Source organism: Hemiscyllium ocellatum, chromosome 7 (assembly GCF_020745735.1).
Source record: "Hemiscyllium ocellatum isolate sHemOce1 chromosome 7, sHemOce1.pat.X.cur, whole genome shotgun sequence".
Taxonomy (NCBI): domain Eukaryota; kingdom Metazoa; phylum Chordata; class Chondrichthyes; order Orectolobiformes; family Hemiscylliidae; genus Hemiscyllium; species Hemiscyllium ocellatum.
In genome coordinates, this window is record NC_083407.1 from 94,243,885 (window position 1) to 94,263,838 (window position 19,954).

At 41.2% G+C, this 19,954-nt stretch overlaps 1 protein-coding gene across 1 annotated transcript in view; it reads left to right on the forward strand.

Moving 5' to 3' along the window:
- LOC132817217 (SH3 domain-binding protein 4-like) overlaps positions 1-13,792 on the forward strand; it is a 59,643-nt gene extending 45,851 nt beyond the window's left edge. Inside the window, exons 4-5 of the mRNA XM_060827513.1 lie at positions 2,368-2,556; positions 8,723-13,792. Coding sequence (XP_060683496.1) covers positions 2,368-2,556; positions 8,723-8,947 — 414 coding nt within the window. The 3' untranslated portion in view covers positions 8,948-13,792. The remainder of the gene's footprint in view (positions 1-2,367; positions 2,557-8,722) is intronic.
- Positions 13,793-19,954: the final 6,162 nt, after the last annotated feature.

The following is a 19,954-nucleotide window of genomic DNA, read 5'->3' on the forward strand; positions in this document are numbered from 1 at the left end:
AGAGAGGAAGATATATGTTGAGCTTAGTACTGCCCATTTCCCCCTCATTATTGACCATTCGGTTCTTTAGGGCTTGTGACCTCTCAATGATGAACCCCTTCCGGTTTGAAGGGGTGTATTGTTCTGGCAGCCAGCTATGAATATGTGGTTATGTGTACACTGTACACTGTGGGACTTAAACCTTCAGCCCCCAGCTGCCAAGTTGGGAGTGCTCCCACTGAGCCACGTCAGACACCTATGAAACTCAATTTTTATCTGCCAACATATTTCTTGGCTCCTGCAGTACTGTCCCACTTCTGCAGGAATATCACAATTATATCATTGGGTATCCTAAATGCAGAGAAAGCTGGGGAGTGGGACTAACTAGATATGGTCATAGAATTGATGGACTGAATTGCCTCCATTTGAGCTGCATGATCCAGTAGTTCTACAAATGCTATTGGGTAGCTGCAAAGCAGACTTTTACAAAAGATATACTTTATGATATTGAAGATGTTTCAGTATATCCTAACGCTGTACAATCTCTCTAATTCAGTTGCATTGATAGCCACAGTAGACTATGTACATGCTCAGTTGATTGAATGCCTTGTATTAGAACCTTATTGTTACCATTGGTCCTCCACTGCCATTAGGTGCAAGTACTGCTGTACCTGGTGTGTCTTGAGAGAACTAGTTTGGGAGATGTTTCTAAAAGCAGCAGGATTTAGCAAAAGTGTTAAAACTGTACCTTGTATTATCCTTACACAAATTAGCAATAAATACTTTCATGTTTGATGTAGATTTTACATTATAGTCTTGTGATATCAGTTGCAATTTGTAACATTGGACTGGGTATTGGCTGCAGCCCCACAGCGCAGAAGGGAATGAGTATCATCATGGAGGTGATCGTCCCAGGGATTGGTGTGAAGCCTACAATTGTCTTACTTAATGACCGGGGCAGTGATGTGTACAGTTTGTTAACAGGTTGTTTGTGACTTCAGGCAGCCAGCAACTTGATGCCAAAATCCATGTAAGGATGAAGTGTTTGTAGGTATGCAGTCGACTGCCAAGAGGTTTAGTTGTGTTTGGTACATGTATCACCACAATGTTAAATTGTAATTGATTTAGTTAAATGCCACACATATTAGTTGGGTCACAGAATGCCATGTTATTTGTGGGGAATGTTACTGAAAGTTTAAAAGGGAAACGGTCTTGGAGCACAAGACAAAGGGCACCATTTTGGCATTCTGTGGGTTATACAGCAAACTGCAGCTTGGGTACAGGGCCCAGTTTTGATCCGACCCACAAAGTTGGTGACATATAGCCCTTGTAAAGAGCCAGTAGAGAATTACAACGATGAACACTTGCTTAAGGAACTTGATCAACTTGGCCTCAAGGTTCTTGCTGTATTTACAGAGAAACTAAGACTTAAAACTGAGCTGATCAAGGTCAATGGAATAATGAAGGATTGGATAATCTGCCTCACCAAGATGAGGATGATCAAAGGAGATGACTGTGTGTGAGAGAGTAGGAATTGATTGAATTATTAGGTAGTTCGTTTCCCAGACAGCAGTCTGTGTGTGTCTGGAATGTGTTACTAGCTGGTGTGCTGGGCACTGACTCTATAACCCTTTGGCAGGCAACTGGAGTTCCTGACTGGGGCAGAGATAAAGCAGGTTAGTAACTTTGTAGTTAAGAATTGGACTACGCGACCTCCCAGACTAGTTTCGGGAATTTTCAAGAGTGATATTCCTTTGTTCATCCTGGATTTTTGTACTCTTTTTGTTGCCTTTCCCTGAAGACTAAACAGCTACAGGGTGACTGGAAGAAATGTTTAAGAATGTCTACTAACTAGATTAATACCTGGGGTGTTAGATGGAATAGGTTTGTATCTGCTGGAGTTTAGGAGGCTGTGAGATGCCACTTGATTGGAACATGTAAGTTCTGTGGATCCTTGACAGGATGGATGTTTAAAAGGCATTTCCTCAACTAGGCGGATTTAAAAATGGAAATCACTCTTGGAGGAATAGGGTTTCACCTGAGTTGAAAATAATTCTTTTCTCCCAGATATTTGAGAAAGCGATTTCCAAAAACTTGGTCACTGAGCCTTAATTATTTTTAAGGAAGACATAGTTTCTTGATCAACAAGAGGATGAAAGCTTCTCTGAGTAGGCTGGAATATGGACCAATCAGAATCGTATTGAATGGAGGAGTCGGATTGAGTGTATGAATGACCTACCCCTGGTTCATATAGCTGTCACGGTGCTCCATGTATCAAGCATGGGATGGGCTCATTGGATCTGTTGGTCTTTTCCTGACCACCCTACGTTTGTATCTCTCAGTTTCTGAATATTTCTCTCTTTGTCGCCCCCCCCTCACCCCTCTCAGGCCTTGTTGAAACTCGATTGTCAGGGTCTGGTTGCCAGGCTCATCCAGGATTTTGTCCTCCTCACCACTGCCGTTGAAGTGGCCCCGAGATGGAGAGAATTAGCTGAGAAACTGGCCAAAGTCTCTCGGCAGCAGATGGAAGCTTATGAAGCTCCGCACAGAGACAAGAATGGAGTTGTCGAGACTGAGGTGAGATTATTCAGCCAGCACCAGCTCAGTGCAGCATGCAGTATCTGAAGCTGTGTTTGTACTACTGTATTGATACATCTATTCTTTTAAAGAATGTTTCTGCATATTAGATGTTTGGTTCTGGTAGACATTTTATCTTCAAACAGCATTCTGCATTTTTTGCTCAAGTCCCCAAAGGAACCTCACCCCTCAAACTTTTTGCCTTTATATTGTCTAATTATTAAATTACTAGTTGAATACCCTCTTACAATTTGTTTCATTTAAATCCCCTGGTAATGTAGTTCTAATATGCTAACCTGGTTTCCTGAAACCATTGTTTTCTTCACATTTCAACAAGCTCTCCCTGATGTTACACATTCTGCAGTTTTGAAGACAGTGTCACCACTTTCCAAGTCTGGATGATTGAATAGTTAAAGCACAGAATGAGGTCATTCAGTCCATTGTATCTCTGCAAGCTCCATGCAGTGGCTGTGCAGCCAGTCTTACCCCTGTGACTTTACACGCAGCCTGCACATTCTGTTGAAATATTTAAACTTTTCTTTTAAAATCCACTATATAATCTGCCTCCACCACGCTCTCAGACAGGGCATTCCGGATCGTAACTACTTGCTGCATGAAGAAATGGTTTTCCTTATCGTGACATTGGCACTTCTGTTAATCACCTTTAAATTGGTGACCCCAGTTGTTGACCATTCTGTCAATGAGAACAGTTTTCCCCTATTTACTCTGCCTATACCACCATTTTTGAACACCTCTATTTCAAACTTTTCCTTGTGGAAGACAGCCTCAGCTTGCCTACATAACCGAAATCCTCGTCTCTTGAACCATTCTTGTAAATCTGTCTGCACTCCCACTAATGTATAAACCTGGGCTTGCACACAGTTTTCTGGTTGAGGCACACTATTTCATCAAGGTTCATCATCATGTCATTTTTTGTTTGAGCTATGTGTGTAAGCTCAGGATCCTGTACTGTATCGAGAACATAAATTACTGGAGAAATTGAGCAGGTCTGGCAGCGTCTGTATAGAGAAGAAACAGAGTTAATGTTTCGAGTCCAGTAACCCTTCTTCAGATCTGTACTAGGGGTTCTGAAGACTGGTCACTGGTCTCAAAACATTACCTCAGTTTTGTTCTCTCCACAGAGGCTGCCACAGATGTAGTATTTTGTTTTCATTTCGTATCTCTGGCCTTCACTGTTCTTTGCTTCATATTCTGTATTGTATGGTTTTAGTCACTTTTTCCACCTGACCTGTCCCCTTCAATTGCATCTGCTTGCACTCTCTGCTGCCTTGTCTCCAAAAATTGCAGCCCTTCGCTCAGATCTACTTCCTTCCACCAAAATATCTAACTTCACGCTTATCTAAGTTAAATTTGCTTTGCTATGTGTCTGACCATTCCACACTCTTGTGTGTTCTCTTTAAATCTATCACTATCCTCCTCATAATTCACAATGTTTACAGGTTCAGTGCCTCTGCATGTTTTGAAGTTGTGCCTGCACACCCAATTCGGGGTCTTTTCTGTTGAGAAGAATGATGGTTTAAAAATGGGCTAATTTGCTATTTCTATTCTCGAAGCACAAAGCTGGCCTTTCAGCTGTTCCACCCAGTAGAAAGTGGCACAACATGTAGACAACAACACACTGTCACCAAGGCTGTAGCAGTGTACTCCTGGGCCTATTTGCAATTGTAACTTATTAAAATGGAGGTCAGGGTTTGATGACATTGAGGGGACTCCAGGTGTCAGTGCAGGGTACCCTGTATGTTCCCGCTCAGTATCAGCCATGTTTAGATTTTCAATTCTGTGGAACTTGGAGAAGCAGGAGTGCTGCTTCATGGCTTTGCATACCCACCTGAAATACTTCAATTCCAGTTGTCCAACAAGCCTATCCCTACTATTTCTGTTTCAACTTGTGCCTCTTCCTCCTTAATCTGGATTATGTCGTGCATTGGTTCCCTCTTTCCAGTTTAAAGAAGACGCTGTCTCCAAGTGAATTGAGTTTCCTGAAAGATACTCTGATTGATTGCACCCTGTTTGTGCTCATTGACTCCTGCTCTCATCCCTCCTTCTCTGCCCACCCCCATCCCTCTCTTTTCTCCCTCCCTCACTTTCTCTCCCTTCCTCACTTTCTCTCTATTTTTCTCTTGCTCGTGCTTTTTTTCACTCTCTCCTCTCCCAGCCGATCAAAAGCCTCACTTCCTGACACCTGGATTTAGCCCAACATTGAAGTGGGAATGAATGGTCACAAGCTCTTCCCACCTTGAGTCTAGGGAAGAAGCAATGATGTCTGTGTGAAGAGACAAAAATCAGAGTTAATGTTTCCCTCCCAAAAGTGGTCGGGAAGTTTGTGAATGACTCTGTTTTTCATGCCTAGTTTGCTGTTCTATCTGATATATTTAGTCTGGCTAAGCAGTAATAAACAACAACTGTTACTGATCTCCATCAAGCTGTTGTCTGGGTAAGGTGTGTGAGACACACTATAATTATTTTTTGCTAATCTGACAATGGTCCCTCATTTCAGTCTAAGCTCACTCCTCAGGCATTGCTAAAACAAAACATATTTTTGCAGCACCATTATTCCCTGGGCAACTTGACTTGTGAATAACAAAAGCCCTAATATTAGCCCAACCTTGTCCGTGAACATCCCTGTCTGTCCTGACCGCATTAACAAAGAGGTCACCTGCTTGCAAAAGACAGAAATTCCTTATCCTCAAAAGGAGAATGGTTACAAATAGTTTTGGTACAATGATATGCTGCTTAGGGAGCTAGCACAGGAGCCAATTTGTACAAAGCTAGACTCCAAAAACATTGAGTTTACCTGTTTTTAATTATGTTGGTTGCATCATTGCACCTTAAGCCCAGCCTTGAAAGAGCTATATTTTGTTTCATCTGGAGTTTTCTAGTTCTGCCAAGAAACCCTGAAAACTTAACAGGGTAAATAGTAATATTTCACCTTTGCCTATAGCACAGTTAGGAGAGGAACAAGGCCTGCTTGGAAAAAGTTAACTGTCAGGCTGCTTGAATTACTGATGTTGAACGAACAGTTTTAAATCAACAGTTCAAGGATTTGATACAGAGAAAGTGGAAGTGTGGTTGTTAAAATGATGGAATTGACTTGTTCCGAGAAGCAAAGACTCAGTTCTGCAAGCACGGATTGGTTGAGCTACAGTTAATGCCTTCGTAGTCGTGAACAACCGAAATGATGTATTGTCCAACGTGATCTGCCAGTCTTTGGGACATATAATGTGCGCAATAGCAGCATGGCATTCATACACCACATTTGTGTGATAGACAGAATGCCTTTTTGGTTTGTCAGCAGCACCATGCAAGTTTTGAACACCACTCGTTACTGCACTGTGAGACAGCTAGCTTCCCCTGTTGCTTGACATTCCCGAATAGTCAGATATGGGCTGAAACCAAATGTGACAATCTTATGTTAGCCTTCATGTCACTGATGCATCCTCCATGGCAATACCTTCCCCATGGCCTGCTTGCCATAAAAAAGCAGTGCTTTCTTCTCACACAGTGGAATAAGGTTGTTTTCCTTTTCATTGATATTTTCTGAAAATTGTCTTGATGAGTGCAAACAAAGCTTTGACAAAACATGTATTTTCTTCAGCAGTGCTCAAGTTCTGTACTTCCAAATGAATAAAATAAAATATTAATACTAATACTTAAATAATACGTCTTCTCAAGAGTTAATAGGGATGGATTGGAGTTCAAGACAGAGTAGATTGTTCAAAAAAATCTTTCTAACAGCAAGTGCTTTCAATTTCCATTCTTCAGTACCACATCTCGGCCCACCCTGCCTTCTACCCTCCCCTTTAGTTATGGAATCGTGGAACAAACTCTTTTAAAAATGATGGCTGTTGTGATTTGTTCTTCTGCAATGGTTTGGAGGTTTGAATCTCAGACCTAGTTGACTTCTCTTATTAGTTCTTGGGTATGTCCTGGAATCCATCGACTGAGATCCGTGCTCCCCACCAGTCACAGGGAATTTGTGATATCTAGCCTCTCTCTTGAATCAACTGTTTTTGAATCTGTATCTATGATATTCCAGAGCAATTCTAGCTACTGTAAGGGAATCATTTGTGCTTTCTGATCAAAGCAGTGCTGTTGTGTCAAGGCCTTGCAGTTGGAGTCTCTCTCTCACACACCAACATCTAGTTTTCATCATGTATCAGTTTATGCAGTAGGTATCAACAGGTTTGCCAACTGTGTTGATCCTGTAATGAACTTCCTACCTTGCCTATTTCATCTCTGTTGCTGTCTGTTTCCCCCTCTGTCACACTGATTGCATCAATCTTATATCAGCCCAAATGCTACTGAAACCTTAATTTGTACCTTTCATTACCTTTTATTCCAATGCACTCCTGGCTAGCCTTCTGCTTTCTGCCCTCCATAAACCTGAGATCATCTAAAACTATGCTGCCTGTGTCTTAATTTGCAGCATGACCTAGTTTCTCATCACCCACTCACCTCATTGATTTACCTTGGTTCCTGGTCAAGCAATATCTTGATTCTAAACTTATTAAATTTACTAATTCCTTCACTGCCTTACCTTTTCCTATCTCTATAGTCTCCTCCACCTCATTATCCTCTTGAGATATCTTTACACTACTAATTCTGGCCTCTTATGCATCGACACTTATAATCACATCATCATCGGTCGCCATAGTTGAAGCCCGAAATTCTGTAAATTACTCACCTTGTATCCTCTGTCTCCCCCTCCCTTTCCCCTCTCTCATTTTAAGACACTTTTGAAAAACTTTGACTAGGTTTTTTTGGTTATCTGATCTAAGGAAAGCTGATATGGATTGTGTCTTTCTTCATTTTATATTGCTCCTGTGAAGCATCTGGGGTCATTCATACATTAGGATACCATGTAAGTGTAAGTTGTTGTTAAGGGTATTACAGCTAAGATGATCCTGTCTTTTGTCAAGGGTTGCACATGCAGTGTAGTCATAGTGATAATGCTTATGAACAGGAGTCTGATTTTATTTTCCTCCTCTCTATCCTTGTTTACATAACTCACAGCTGAAAATGTGTTGCTGGTTAAAGCACAGCAGGTTAGGCAGCATCCAAGGAATAGGAAATTCGACGTTTCGGGCATAAGCCCTTCATCAGATTCCTGATGAAGGGCTTGTGCCCGAAACGTCGAATTTCCTATTCCTTGGATGGTGCCTAACCTGCTGTGCTTTAACCAGCAACACATTTTCAGCTGTGATCTCCAGCATCTGCAGACCTAATTTTTTACCCTTACATAACTCACATCCAGAGCCTAGTTTCCTGTTGTTGTCTAGGGTATGATGCAGCTGAGTAGCCAGTGACGGTTTGTGATAACCACCAGAATTTCCCAAGTATGGAGCCATTGACAAGTTAATTGCCTTGGAAAACTGATTTGGTTTTTGGTTCTACATGATTGAAAGATTCTAATTGTTTTTTTTCCCCCTGTTTCTGACTCTGAGACATGGGTCATTGTGAATTTTATTGTAATCTGGATATATAGAATTAATTCTGCTGTTAACAATTTCAGCCCCTTTCCACGTCTGTTTAAGTGACTCAATTTTGATTGGGTGAGCAAAATGTCAGTATTGGGGAAAGCCCCCCAACCTTGTTATGAGCAAAAACGTTATTGGCCGTAGGATGGGATCCGATTTGAAGTAAAACATCACATTAATACCTCCTTTGTCTGCCGCATAGTTCCTAGTTCCTGCCAAGCCAGCGATGCCCATATCCTTTAATTGATTGACAATTTTAAAAAATGGCTAGGTGTGTATTATACTATGCAGCTTCTAAGCTATTATTTGAATAGAAGGGTATGACAAGGTTAACAAAAAGTAAAAAGTGAGGTCTGCAGATGCTGGAGATCAGAGCAGAAAATGTGTTGCTGGTTAAAGCATAGCAGGTTAGGCAGCATCCAAGGAACAGGAAATTCGACGCTTCGGGCCAGAGCCCTTCATCAGGAATGGCCCGAAGCGTCGAATTTCCTGTTCCTTGGATGCTGCCTAACCTGCTGTGCTTTAACCAGCTACACATTTTCAGCTCTAACAAAAAGTAAATACCTTCTGCCACTGGAAGGATCAATACAATTTGCAATGTAAATGGTGTTTCATAAATACAGGTGGTTGTACAAAATAGCAGGTCTAATTGATTTGTGTTCTTCCAGGCTATGTGGAAACCAGCCTATGACTTCTTGCTGACCTGGAGTGCACAGATTGGAGACAGCTACAGGGATGTGATTCAGGAACTACACCTGGGGCTTGATAAAATGAAGCATCCCATCACCAAGCGCTGGAAACACTTGACAGGGACCCTCATTTTAGTTCATGCTCTGGACATTCTCAGGGCTGCAGCCTTCAGCCCCCCTGACCAGGATGACATTGCTATTTAACCTGGATATTCTCGAACTTGTCTTGGGAAGATGTGGACTAAGTCCAGCCGGAGAGAAAAATGACTTAAACAGCTTTGCCTTGAGTGGCTCAAGCCATTTGGACCCAGTTTCTCAAGATTGGCAGCAGGATGGACAGATCCTTTTTAATATGGAGTACTGCAGGGTTTTCTGTAGTGTAAAGAGCCTTGGTTGTCAGTTTTATCACTGTTTTCAAACTATCGCCATCAAGGGCAAAATTCAGCCTTGTTCCCAAGTCATTTTAAAGTGCCACCTCATCTTGTGACTTGGGAGTGAATTCTAAAAGCTTGTTTTGCACACAAAATCAATCAAATTCATTTTAGGGAGGGTGGGTGTGAATGAATTCACCAATGGTTATTCATAAACTAATTCCTAACTAAATTCTGTTATTGTTTCTGATTCATTTGCGATTCTGCTTCACTGTACAGAGATGCTATGCTTTCACTGCATGATTTTTCTCCCCCTTTTAAATAGCACTACTTTTTGGTACTATTTTTAAGTGTCAAAGAATTGTTCCTTAGCCCATATTTTAAAGAATTGACTGAATGTAGTTTTTGAGCATTGTGTGTATAGTCCTAACTACCTCAGGTACGTTTAAGTTTTTCCCTAGTCTGCTTTAACCCTGAACGCTCATGTCTCCATCTCCCTGCTCTTGCTTTCAAAACCCTGTGCTGTGGTCAACTGCCTGCTGATCCCAACTTTTTGCAAAGTTATTCTGCCTTGTAAGGCTGTTGGTTGAAAAACTGCAGAGGGAAATTGGACATGTCGAGACATGCTTGCACTTTGCATTGGGGAGCTAGTCACAGCTACTGTGTGCTGAAACTCTGACAAGCCACTGACAAGTCCCATTCAGGTTACTCAACAGATGCCATTTAGCTACAGCAGTGTTTTCCTCCAGTTTTTAAGTAGCATAGCTTTGAATGTTTGTTAAACAATTGAAAATGCTGCTGGTCAGGGATAGGATGGAGGAAAAGAATTCAGTGCATTTCAAAGATGCAAGTGTTGTGATAATTCAGCACTCCATACTGCATTTAAAAACAGAGGTCATATTGCATCTCCAGTCTCCCCTTCTCTCTCTCGCCTCAATGTAATGCATTATCCCAATTCATCACATGCTTTGCCTTTTGTTAACCCTCTTGCTAACACTGAAGGTGTGTTTTATTTGGAGTTTCTGATTTGAACATCACAATTTCTTAATGGCTTTTAAATGAGGCATGGGATGGATTAGGCAAAAGATGAAGGCTGAAATGGTTGATGGAATTGTTACTGCCTGCTGCTCCTTGTAGGGCTTAATTGTGAAGATTTTCGAATGAGTGCGTTTTTGAGTTTTCCTCTTCACTAACTGAGATTTTGCTAATTAATGTAACTTAATCATATCCAGCAAACCCAGTTTTATATTTTTATATATTTTTAATCAAAACGTTCAGACATGTTATGACATACCGCTAAAGCAGGTGGGTCTTGAAGCCAAACGTTCTGGTCGAAGCTACGCAGTTATAGTCTGGACTAATTGGCCTCTGTGAGGCTGCCAATAATACAGTCAACACTTAGTTCTCCTCTATGGGGAAGTTGAAACAGCAGAATTTAGAAAAAATATTCTAACACTCTTTGGCCAAAAATGTTAATGCTTTCAGAGCACACAACTTTCACTGAGAATAACTGGGGTTTATTGGGCAGAGTAATCACTCATTTTCGAAACGTTAATTGTCAAGCGCACTTAATGGCCTGGAACTGTTTTATTTTTCAATTGCAGTTTTCTTTTCGTTGTTCTGCCCTGAGAAAGAGTGCGTGTCTTAATCTTCCTCCCTCCCCCGTCTCTTTCCATACCTGGAAAAACGTTGACAGGAATGTGAAAGTTTGCTGTGATCAGAATTTCTTTTGGTGGTTTCACTCTGCATCACTAACTTGGTGGTCATGTAGGCTGCTCGTGGATTCCATATTATTCCCCCACATGTAATGTTGTGGACCGTACAGCGAGCACCTTGGAATGCAGAGTCCAAAGTCCTTTTCCCTGTTGATTTTTGATAATGCAAACTGAATCTGGAAGTCTGCCCAACTACCTCCCAAATTTAGACATGGAAAACCTTTTTTTCTTGTTAGTGGTTGGCCTCTGGTTTCCTTCGATGGCTGATAGCATGGTACTGCCTCCATGGAGCTCTGGAGGAAAGACAACTCCCTAAGTTAAATTGTAATAAGTTTGTCCGGATTTACTTGCTTTTGGGTGTGGATTTTATCAACTGATGCCTGGAAACTATATAATGAATTTTGTTATCTTCACTAGAAAAGCTATTAATATTCTGAGGTCAGACTCCTAAATTAGTTCTAAATATTTTACAGCTTATGTGACATTTATTTTGGTGTGAACTGATCTACATGATGCCAGAAATTAATATGAAACTGGTGATAAATGCTCAGACATTTTCCTTTTGAGATATAATTTAATTTAGCCTAGTATTTAATTCCTAACTGAGTTCAGATGAATGGGAGGTTTGCTCCACCCATCTGAGGACCCCAGCAAGGAAACCAGTTTTCTTAATTATCAAAAAATGCTGATGCCAAGTGCTTGACTGGTTAAATTCTGTTTGATTTGTAAAGGGAATTTGTACATTTATAAATAGTTGTTGATATTTAAATAATATATGTCTTATCCTAGAGTTACAGTAATAATTTAGTGCAGGAAGGGTCTGGATTAGGAATTCCAGTTTGTCCTATCCATCTCTGGTGTTTCTGAAATAACCCATGCTGAGCCGCATCCATTGCTTAAATCCCCTGAGCTGTTTGAATACATAGCAATACTTGGTAGAACAATAAGTCAAAGCACGACAAACATTTGCAAAGACTGTTCTGACACCGGAGATGTGTGTAAAACTGTTTTGAATTCAAAGTAGTTTCCCCTCAGTCCATTGGTCTGACTGACCAAGTAATTTTCCAGGTTCACCTTATCAATGTCACTAAATACTTCCTATTACTCAGAGAGGCCACTTTTAAAATTTTTATCTGTTCAGAGCCTTGTTTTTTTTGATGCTCACTGAGGATTTGGAGAATCTTTGAATAATTGGTGAAGGTGCTGAAATTGGATCGCGTGGTTTGATTCCACTAAACCGTGTCATCAAATTGGCCTAAGTCACTGGCAAAGTTGTTCTTATGACAGTATTATATGTGTAGGTGTCTGATCAGCAGACATATCCTGCTACTAGCTTAGTTAGATGAGTTCTGAAGGTGTGCATTTCTGTCAACCACCTTTCCTGAATGTTTTGCGACGTTGGAGTTGGGAGGGACCTACATCAAGTGAGTTTATTGCCATGGTAAGTGAAGGCCTCCTTCAAATGATAGGTAGTTCTGAAAATAACAGCACTATTAACTGAGGCAATCTGATTAAAATCCTATTGTATGTGAAGTCTGTCTTTTAATAGTTCATGCTGAATTTATTTGTTTTGCCCATACTTCAACCCAATCTTGCACAATTGAAGTGACCCTCCCAGATTGGCCTCTGTAAGTGTGAGGTCTTGTTCAATGTTGACATTTTTAACCCTGAATTTCATTTACTCAACACTTTGTAAATTAATGTAAATTTACCATTTTTGTAACCTGCTTGCAGTTCTGGTCATATTTTGTGATTGGGCCTGTTTTGTGTGTTTAATGCTGTAGATAAGAGAAAATAATTGAATTACTTCAAGGGTTATATATCATCTGTGAAGAGAATCCTAGCGCCTGGTGTACTTTGTGTAGGATACAGTCTTTTTTTTAAAAAAGGGGACCACTTTTGACTAACTCAAACTTGAAGGTCATAACCTCAACATACATTCTTCCAGTGATCTATATTGCTTCATACATACTGTCACAGTCTTTTCTATCGAATAACGTACTATTTTTCAACAGGGCACAGGATTATATTCATGTATTCACCATTCTGGCCAAAATGGACTATCATCCAATCACACTAAGATAGTTTCTGGGTTTGCATTCCAAAAAAAAAACCCTTTCCCCAGAAGTGATCAACCTTTGGTAAAGCTTTTGTTTTTGGGCGTGCGCATGGCTCTTTGCAGTTTAATGTCACCATGCATCTTTAACTTCCCCCAATTTAAAATATGTAGTTTGAAAATTATTGTACAAGCATAGTTGTGATTTTACCACTACACAGCAGTTGGAAAGGAGGATTGGAGTTGTGTTGAGAACACACTCGTCCTCCATTGTTTGTGGGTCAAAATTATGGAAACCCTTCCATAACAGTTCTGTGGTTGTATTTGCACCACATGAGCTGCTGGCGTCAAGGTGGCTCACCACAGCCTCATCAAGCAATGGACAGTAAATGCTGCCCTTTCCAGTGATGCTCAGATCAAAAAGAAGTTGAAAGATATGTGCTTCAGTTTGAGGTGGCACGCAATTTGGAATTATGATTAATCTACATTGGACTCTCAATTTCTTTCCATTTTTAACCCCCCATGTTGTAATACCTGTTAATTCCGTCCCAATCGAAGCGATACTTCACTTCCTTTTTCCATCCATGTTCTTAGATCAGCAATAAATACATCAGTCAGCTAGCCTGGACCTTCACCTCAGTGCACTTTCTACCACATCCTCTCTTAACTGAGAGTTGCTGCATTATTTACCACTCACTTGCTTCCTGACACACACAGCACACTCTTGTCACACTGACAGATATTGTAGCTGCAGTTTAGAGATATGAATAGCCTTATTTCTGTGATTTTGTTTTTAAAGCCGTTGCTTTCCATTTCTCTACCTATTTATGAAAAGTAATTTCTAGCTTCACTGACACTTCGGTTTTAAACATCTTCATTTTGCAATAAAAACAATTGTAATTCTGCATTTCTTATTGCAATTTTGTGAACTTTGTTAGCACACAGGTTATTTGATGGGCTCTTTCCCTTGTTCAGTAGTTTGCAGTTGCATTCTTTTGGAATGCTACTGACATTGTGTTCAAATGCACTTGGAATTTTAGCCCTCGTTTCCTCCAACTCTGAAGGAAGATTGTTACTGTGCCTGGGTCCTTACAAGTTAAGACCATAAAATGTAAGAGCCAAAGCAGGTCATTTGGCCATTTAATGAGATCATGACTGATCTGATCACTTTCAACCCGACTTCTGATTTAACAGGTTGCCTGTCTCAGCCTTGAATTTGCCTAACAACACAGCCTCTGCAGACTCACGAACTTCAGAGAGAAGAAATTCCTCTGCTGTTTTAAATAGGTGACCACTTATTCTGAGATTATGCCCTCTGGTGCTAGCCTCTCCCACAAAAGCAAACAACGTTTCCACATCTACCCTGTCAAGCTCTTTGAGAATCCTTGACGTTTCAACAAAGTGTCCCCTCATTCTGCTAATCAATAATGAGTACAGGCCCCACTCAACCTCTCCTCATTAGGAATTTTTTCCAAAGGTGGTATCAGCAGAGTGAATCTTCTCTAGACTGCCTCCAAAGCCAATATATCTTTCCTTAGATAAGGTGACCAAAACTGTTCACAGTATTTTAGGCCTGGTCTTGTTAAAACTGTAGAAGGCATTAGTTAGGATTTCCCATTTTTATGCTCTATTCCCTTTGAAATAAAGGACAATATTCCATTTGCCTTCCTTGTTATGCTGCTGAATGTATACAATGGTTTTTTTTGTGTGGTTTGTACATAAGAACGCCATTAGTTGAGAAGTCATCTCAACGTCTTCGTTGGTCACAAAATTGAGAGAGAATTTGGGAGGTCATGTTGCGGCTGTACAGGACATTGGTGACGCCACTTTTAGTGTACTGCATGCAATTCTGGTCGCCCTTTTATAAGAAGGTTGTTCAACTTGAGAGGCTGCAGAAAAGATTTGCAAGGATTTTGCCAGCACTGGAGGGTTTGAGCAATAGGGAGAGACTGAACAGGATGGGGCTTTTTTCCCTGGAACATCTGAGGCTGAGGGGAGACTTTCTGATAAGTTTATAGGGACATGAAAAGGATGAATAGCCAAAGTCTTTCCTAGGTTTGGGAGTCCAAAGCTAGAGGGCATAGGTTTAAGATGAGAGGGGAAGGATTTAGAAAGCACCTGAGGGTAACCTTTTCACAGACAGGCTGGTACATGTATGGAATGTGCTGCCAGATAAAGTGGTGGAGGGAAGTAAAATTGCTCCATTTAAAAGGCATCTGGATGGGTATATGAAAAGGAAGGGTTTCAAGGGATATGGACCAAATGCTGGCAAATGGATCAAGGTCCGATTGGAATGTGTGGTCGGCGTGGATGAGTTGGACGGAAGGGCCTGTTTCTGTGCTGTATGACTCTATTCTGTCAAACCTCCTTGGATTCTTGTATCTTTCAATAAGGTCACCCCTCATCCTTGTTAACTGTAATGGATTAAGATGTCTAACCTGTTTAGCTGTTCTTGAGAAATCAACCCCTTCATTCCAGGAATTGACATGGTGAATAAATTTTGAACAGCCTCTAATGTCAGTATATCCTGTCTCAAATTCAGGCATAAAGGCTGTACCCAGACTCAACAACACCCTGCACTATGTAACAAGACTTCCAAATTTCCCTCCAACACCAAACAATGAAGGACAAACTCCCATGCACCTTAATTACTTGCTACACCTGCAAGCTAATGTTTTGTGTTCCATCTATAAGAACACCCAGATCCCTTTGTGCTAGTTTGGAGTTTCTCTCCATTTAATTTGGATACAGAACTGACTCAAAGGTAGAAGACAGGTGGAGGGTTGTTTTTCAGACTGGAGGCCTGTGACCAGTGGAGTGCCATAAAGATCGGTGCTAGGTCCTCTACTTTTTGTCATTTACATAAATGATTTGGATGCGGGCATGAGAGGTACAGTTAGTAAGTTTGCAGATGACACCAAAATTGGAGGTGTAGTGGACAGCGAAGAGGGTTACCTCAGATTACAACAGGATCTGGACTAGATGGGCCAATGGGCTGAGAAGTGGCAGATGGAGGTTAATTCAGATAAATGCGAGGTGCTGCATTTTGGGAACACAAATCTTAGCAGGACTTATACACTTAATGGTAAGGTCCGAGGGAGTGTTGCTGAACAAAGGGTCCTTGAAGTGCAGGTTCATAGCTCCTTGAAAGTGGAGTCGCAGGTAGGTAGGATAGTGAAGAAGGCGTTGGGTATGCTTTCCTTTATTGGTCAGAGTATTGAGTACAGGAGTTGGGAGGTCATGTTGCAGTTGTACAGGACATTGGTTAAGCAAATGTTGGAATATTGCATGCAGTTCTGGTCTCGTTCCTATCGGAAAGATGTTGTGAAACTTGAAAGAACTCAGATAGGATTTACAAGGATGTTGCCAGGGTTGGAGAATTTGAGCTACAGGGAGAGGCTGGGGCTGTTTTCCCTGGAGTGTTGGAGGCTGAGGGGTGACCTTATAGAGGTTTACAAAATTATGAGGGACATGGATAGGATAAATAGACAAAGTCTTTTCCCTGGGGTTGGGGAGTCCAGAACTAGAGGGCATAGGTTTAGGGTGAGGGGGGAAAGATATAAAAGAGACCTAAGGGGCAATCTTTTCACGCAGAGGGTGGTACGTGTATGGGATAAGCTGCGGGGGAAGTGGTGGAGGCTGATACAATTGCAACATTTAAGAGGCATTTGGATGGGTATAGGAATAGGGAGGGTTTGGGGGGGGTTTTGGGCCGGGTGCTGGCAGGTGGGACTAGATTGGTTTGGGATATCTGATCGGCATGGATGGGTTGGACCGAAGGGTCTGTTTCTATGCTGTACATCTCTATGACTCTATGTGCTTTTTGATTTTCCCTCCCAATGTGAATAACTTCATATTTTCCTGCATTAAGCTTCATCTGCCAAATTTTTACCCACTTCCTTCTATCCTCATCATAACATGCCCTCCCACCTACTATTGTATCATCAGCAATGTTGGATACATTATGCTCTGCCCACTCCTCTAAGTCACTAATATAGAGAAGTAAATTGCTGAGGCCCAGGTACTGATTCTTGCAGCACTCCACTGGTTACATCTTTCTGACCTGAATAAGACCCATTAATCCCAGCTGTCAGTTTTCTCTGTGTTAACTAATCCTCAATCCATGCTAATACATTATCCCCAATATTGAGCTCTAATCTTGTGCAATAACCTTTTGTGTGGCATCTTATCGAAAGCTCTCCAGTAATCCAAATACACTACCAGCTCCCATTTAACAACCCTGTTTGCTATATCCTCAAACAACTCTAGCTTATTTGTCAATCATGATTTCCCTTTCAGAAATCTTTGTTGACTCTGATAGCGTTAAACTTTTTTTAAACATCCTGTTGTTCCTTCTCGAGCACTTTGCCAATGATGGACATTAGGCTAACCAGCCTGCTGTTCCCTGCTGTCTGCCTCCTCTTGCACAGGGTCATCTTGATGGTTTTTCCATGTACTGGAACCCATCTTACTGCATCAATATGAGAGTTCTGCGAGCCAAAAGCTGTCCCGAGGGTATTTATCCAGGCTTAACAACAACTCAATTGCATTATCCAATGCTTCAAATCCACAACATGCTTATTATCGACTTAGTCAAACAAAAGTTAGTAAATACAACTCTACTAGGTTGGTACACAAAGTCTGACACACACACACACACACGCCAGATTTATCTAGGTGTTAAAAATGCACACATTTAATTACCTGCTGACTTGTGCAAAAATAATGAAGATGTAGAAAACTCTGGGTATTTTTTAAAATTAAACTATGATTGGTATATAAAGAGATTATAGATACTCTAATTTTACAATGTTTGAAACAGACTTTTTGATCAGTAGGTATTTCCTAGATTTTTACTAATCATATTTTAGTGTGGATGATGCAAACCTTTAGGTGCACTTGATGCAGATCGATATCTTCAACTGGCAGTTACTTCCAAAGAAATTTGCTCTCACTTTCCAGGTCAGACCTAATATTCATTCCATTTTTGATATTTTCTAACCAGCCCGTGCAGGTATGTTTTGACACAACTCTAGAGCAAGTGAGACTTGAATCCAGGCCTCCTGGTTCAGAGGCTGGGATGTTATCACTGCACCACAAGGATGCTCCTTGCTAACACTGGCTGGATAATAGGTTTCCCGGTGCTAAAGTAAAAAACAAAACTCTTTGGAAATCAAGGGAACTGCTGCCAGAGTTTATTCATGTTTTGTCCTCCTGTTACTTAATAAACCTGTTTAATGTATTTCCCGTGTTTCCAGGCTACTCAGGAATTCACACACAATACCCTAGAACTGCTCAGCATGGTTCTCACCATTTTCAATTCTTCCTATCAGAGAAATCTGATTGATTTAAAAAAAAATCAGTAGGTGAAAAAGATTAATTTTTAAGTTGGACTCAAGTCATTGATGCATAAATTGAGACAGCATTGTCAGTTTTGAAAGGGAGATTGGTAGTAAGTATCCTTCACTGAAATCCTAGCAACAAGTCTGAGCTTGTTTGAGTGGTATATCTCCACAGCAGCCTTGCTGATAGCACATAAACTTGCCTACAAGATCAAAAGACTTACTCCTTCCATACCTCAAGTAAATATGTGACGTATGCATTCTGCACTTTGCATCTTATGGTTGATTAGATCAATTTTTTTAATATTAAGTTGCTTTTTCCTCTGTTCTTTCGATAAATAATGTCATTTGCATAGCAGCAATGCTGCAGAGAATTCTACAGTCTGCCCAGCTGTTATACCTTGGCTGTTCTTAACGTTTCCTGGCCTGCTCTATGGTGGTGCTGTCAGCTCTGGGTCAGTTGCAGAATTGGCAATAAGAAATAGGAACAAGTGTAGGTCACTCAGCCCCTTGAGCCTACTCCACCATTCAATTAGCATCATGGCTGATCCAACCATTTCTCACGTCCAATTTCTTGCCCTTTCCTTGTAGCCTCCAATTCCGCCGCCAATTGATATCTATCTCAGCCTTAAATCTACACAAGGACTCTGCACCCACAGCTCTCAGGCCAAGGCATTCCAACCATTTAAGAGAGGAAATTCCTCCTTATCTCATTCTTAAATTGGCACCCCTTTATTCTGAGACTATGCCCTCTGGTCTGAGACTCTGTCAAGTCCATTATGAATCCTATCTGTTTCAATGAAATCACCTCTTGCTGTTCTAAACTCCAGTGAGTACAGTCCCAACCTGATTGCCCTTTGGCCATAACAAAATCCCACCATATCGGGGAATCATCCTAGTGAACCTTTTCTGAAATGCCTCCACGTTAATGAAATCCTTCCTTAAATAAAAGGACTATAACTGTTCACAGTACAATGTAAGAGTTCCATATGTTCTTCAAGTTTTTCCACCCACCTTTTTGATCCACTCAGTGGCCTGGAGGGGCCTTGGTTTATTGTCCAATGTGAAAGACAGCACGTCTGTGAGAACATGCAATGAGATGAAGTATGAGTCACTGGAGTAGCTTGTTAACCCCTTTCTGCCTGGTTCAGCGCACTGTCATTAAAAAAAAGACTGACTGCTAACACAGGGCCGGTTTAATAATTGCAGCATCTGGGGTAAATCCACGTCCCGGAGTTTGCACCATTGCAGTTTCCAGTGGAGGTTTGGGTCAAAATGCTGCAAACTCCTTCCCTGACATCATGGTAAGTGTGTACCTACCAGGAGGCCCCTGCTCCCACCATGGTCTGTAGCAGGTCAAAGTGGCAGCTCTCCACCACCTTCTCAAGGGCAATTGGGAACGGTGTAGCTGCTGGTATTGGACTGGGGTGGGCAAAGACAGAAATCATACAGATGTGACTTCACCTGATGAAGAGACAGCGCTCCAAACGCTTATGATTTCAAATAAACATTTCAAATGTTGGACCATAAGCTGGTGTGTGACTACTGAATTAAGAATGAGTAATACGTGGTGGCCTAGTCAGCAATGCCCAAACATCATGAGCTAAATGCTGAAAGAAGGCCTGGTTAGCTGTTTCTTCTCTTCCCTGGGCCATCAGGATTATGAAGCCACTGCACAGACCCATTGACAATATCCTTCCAATGAAATGAGGAATCGAGGTTGAATC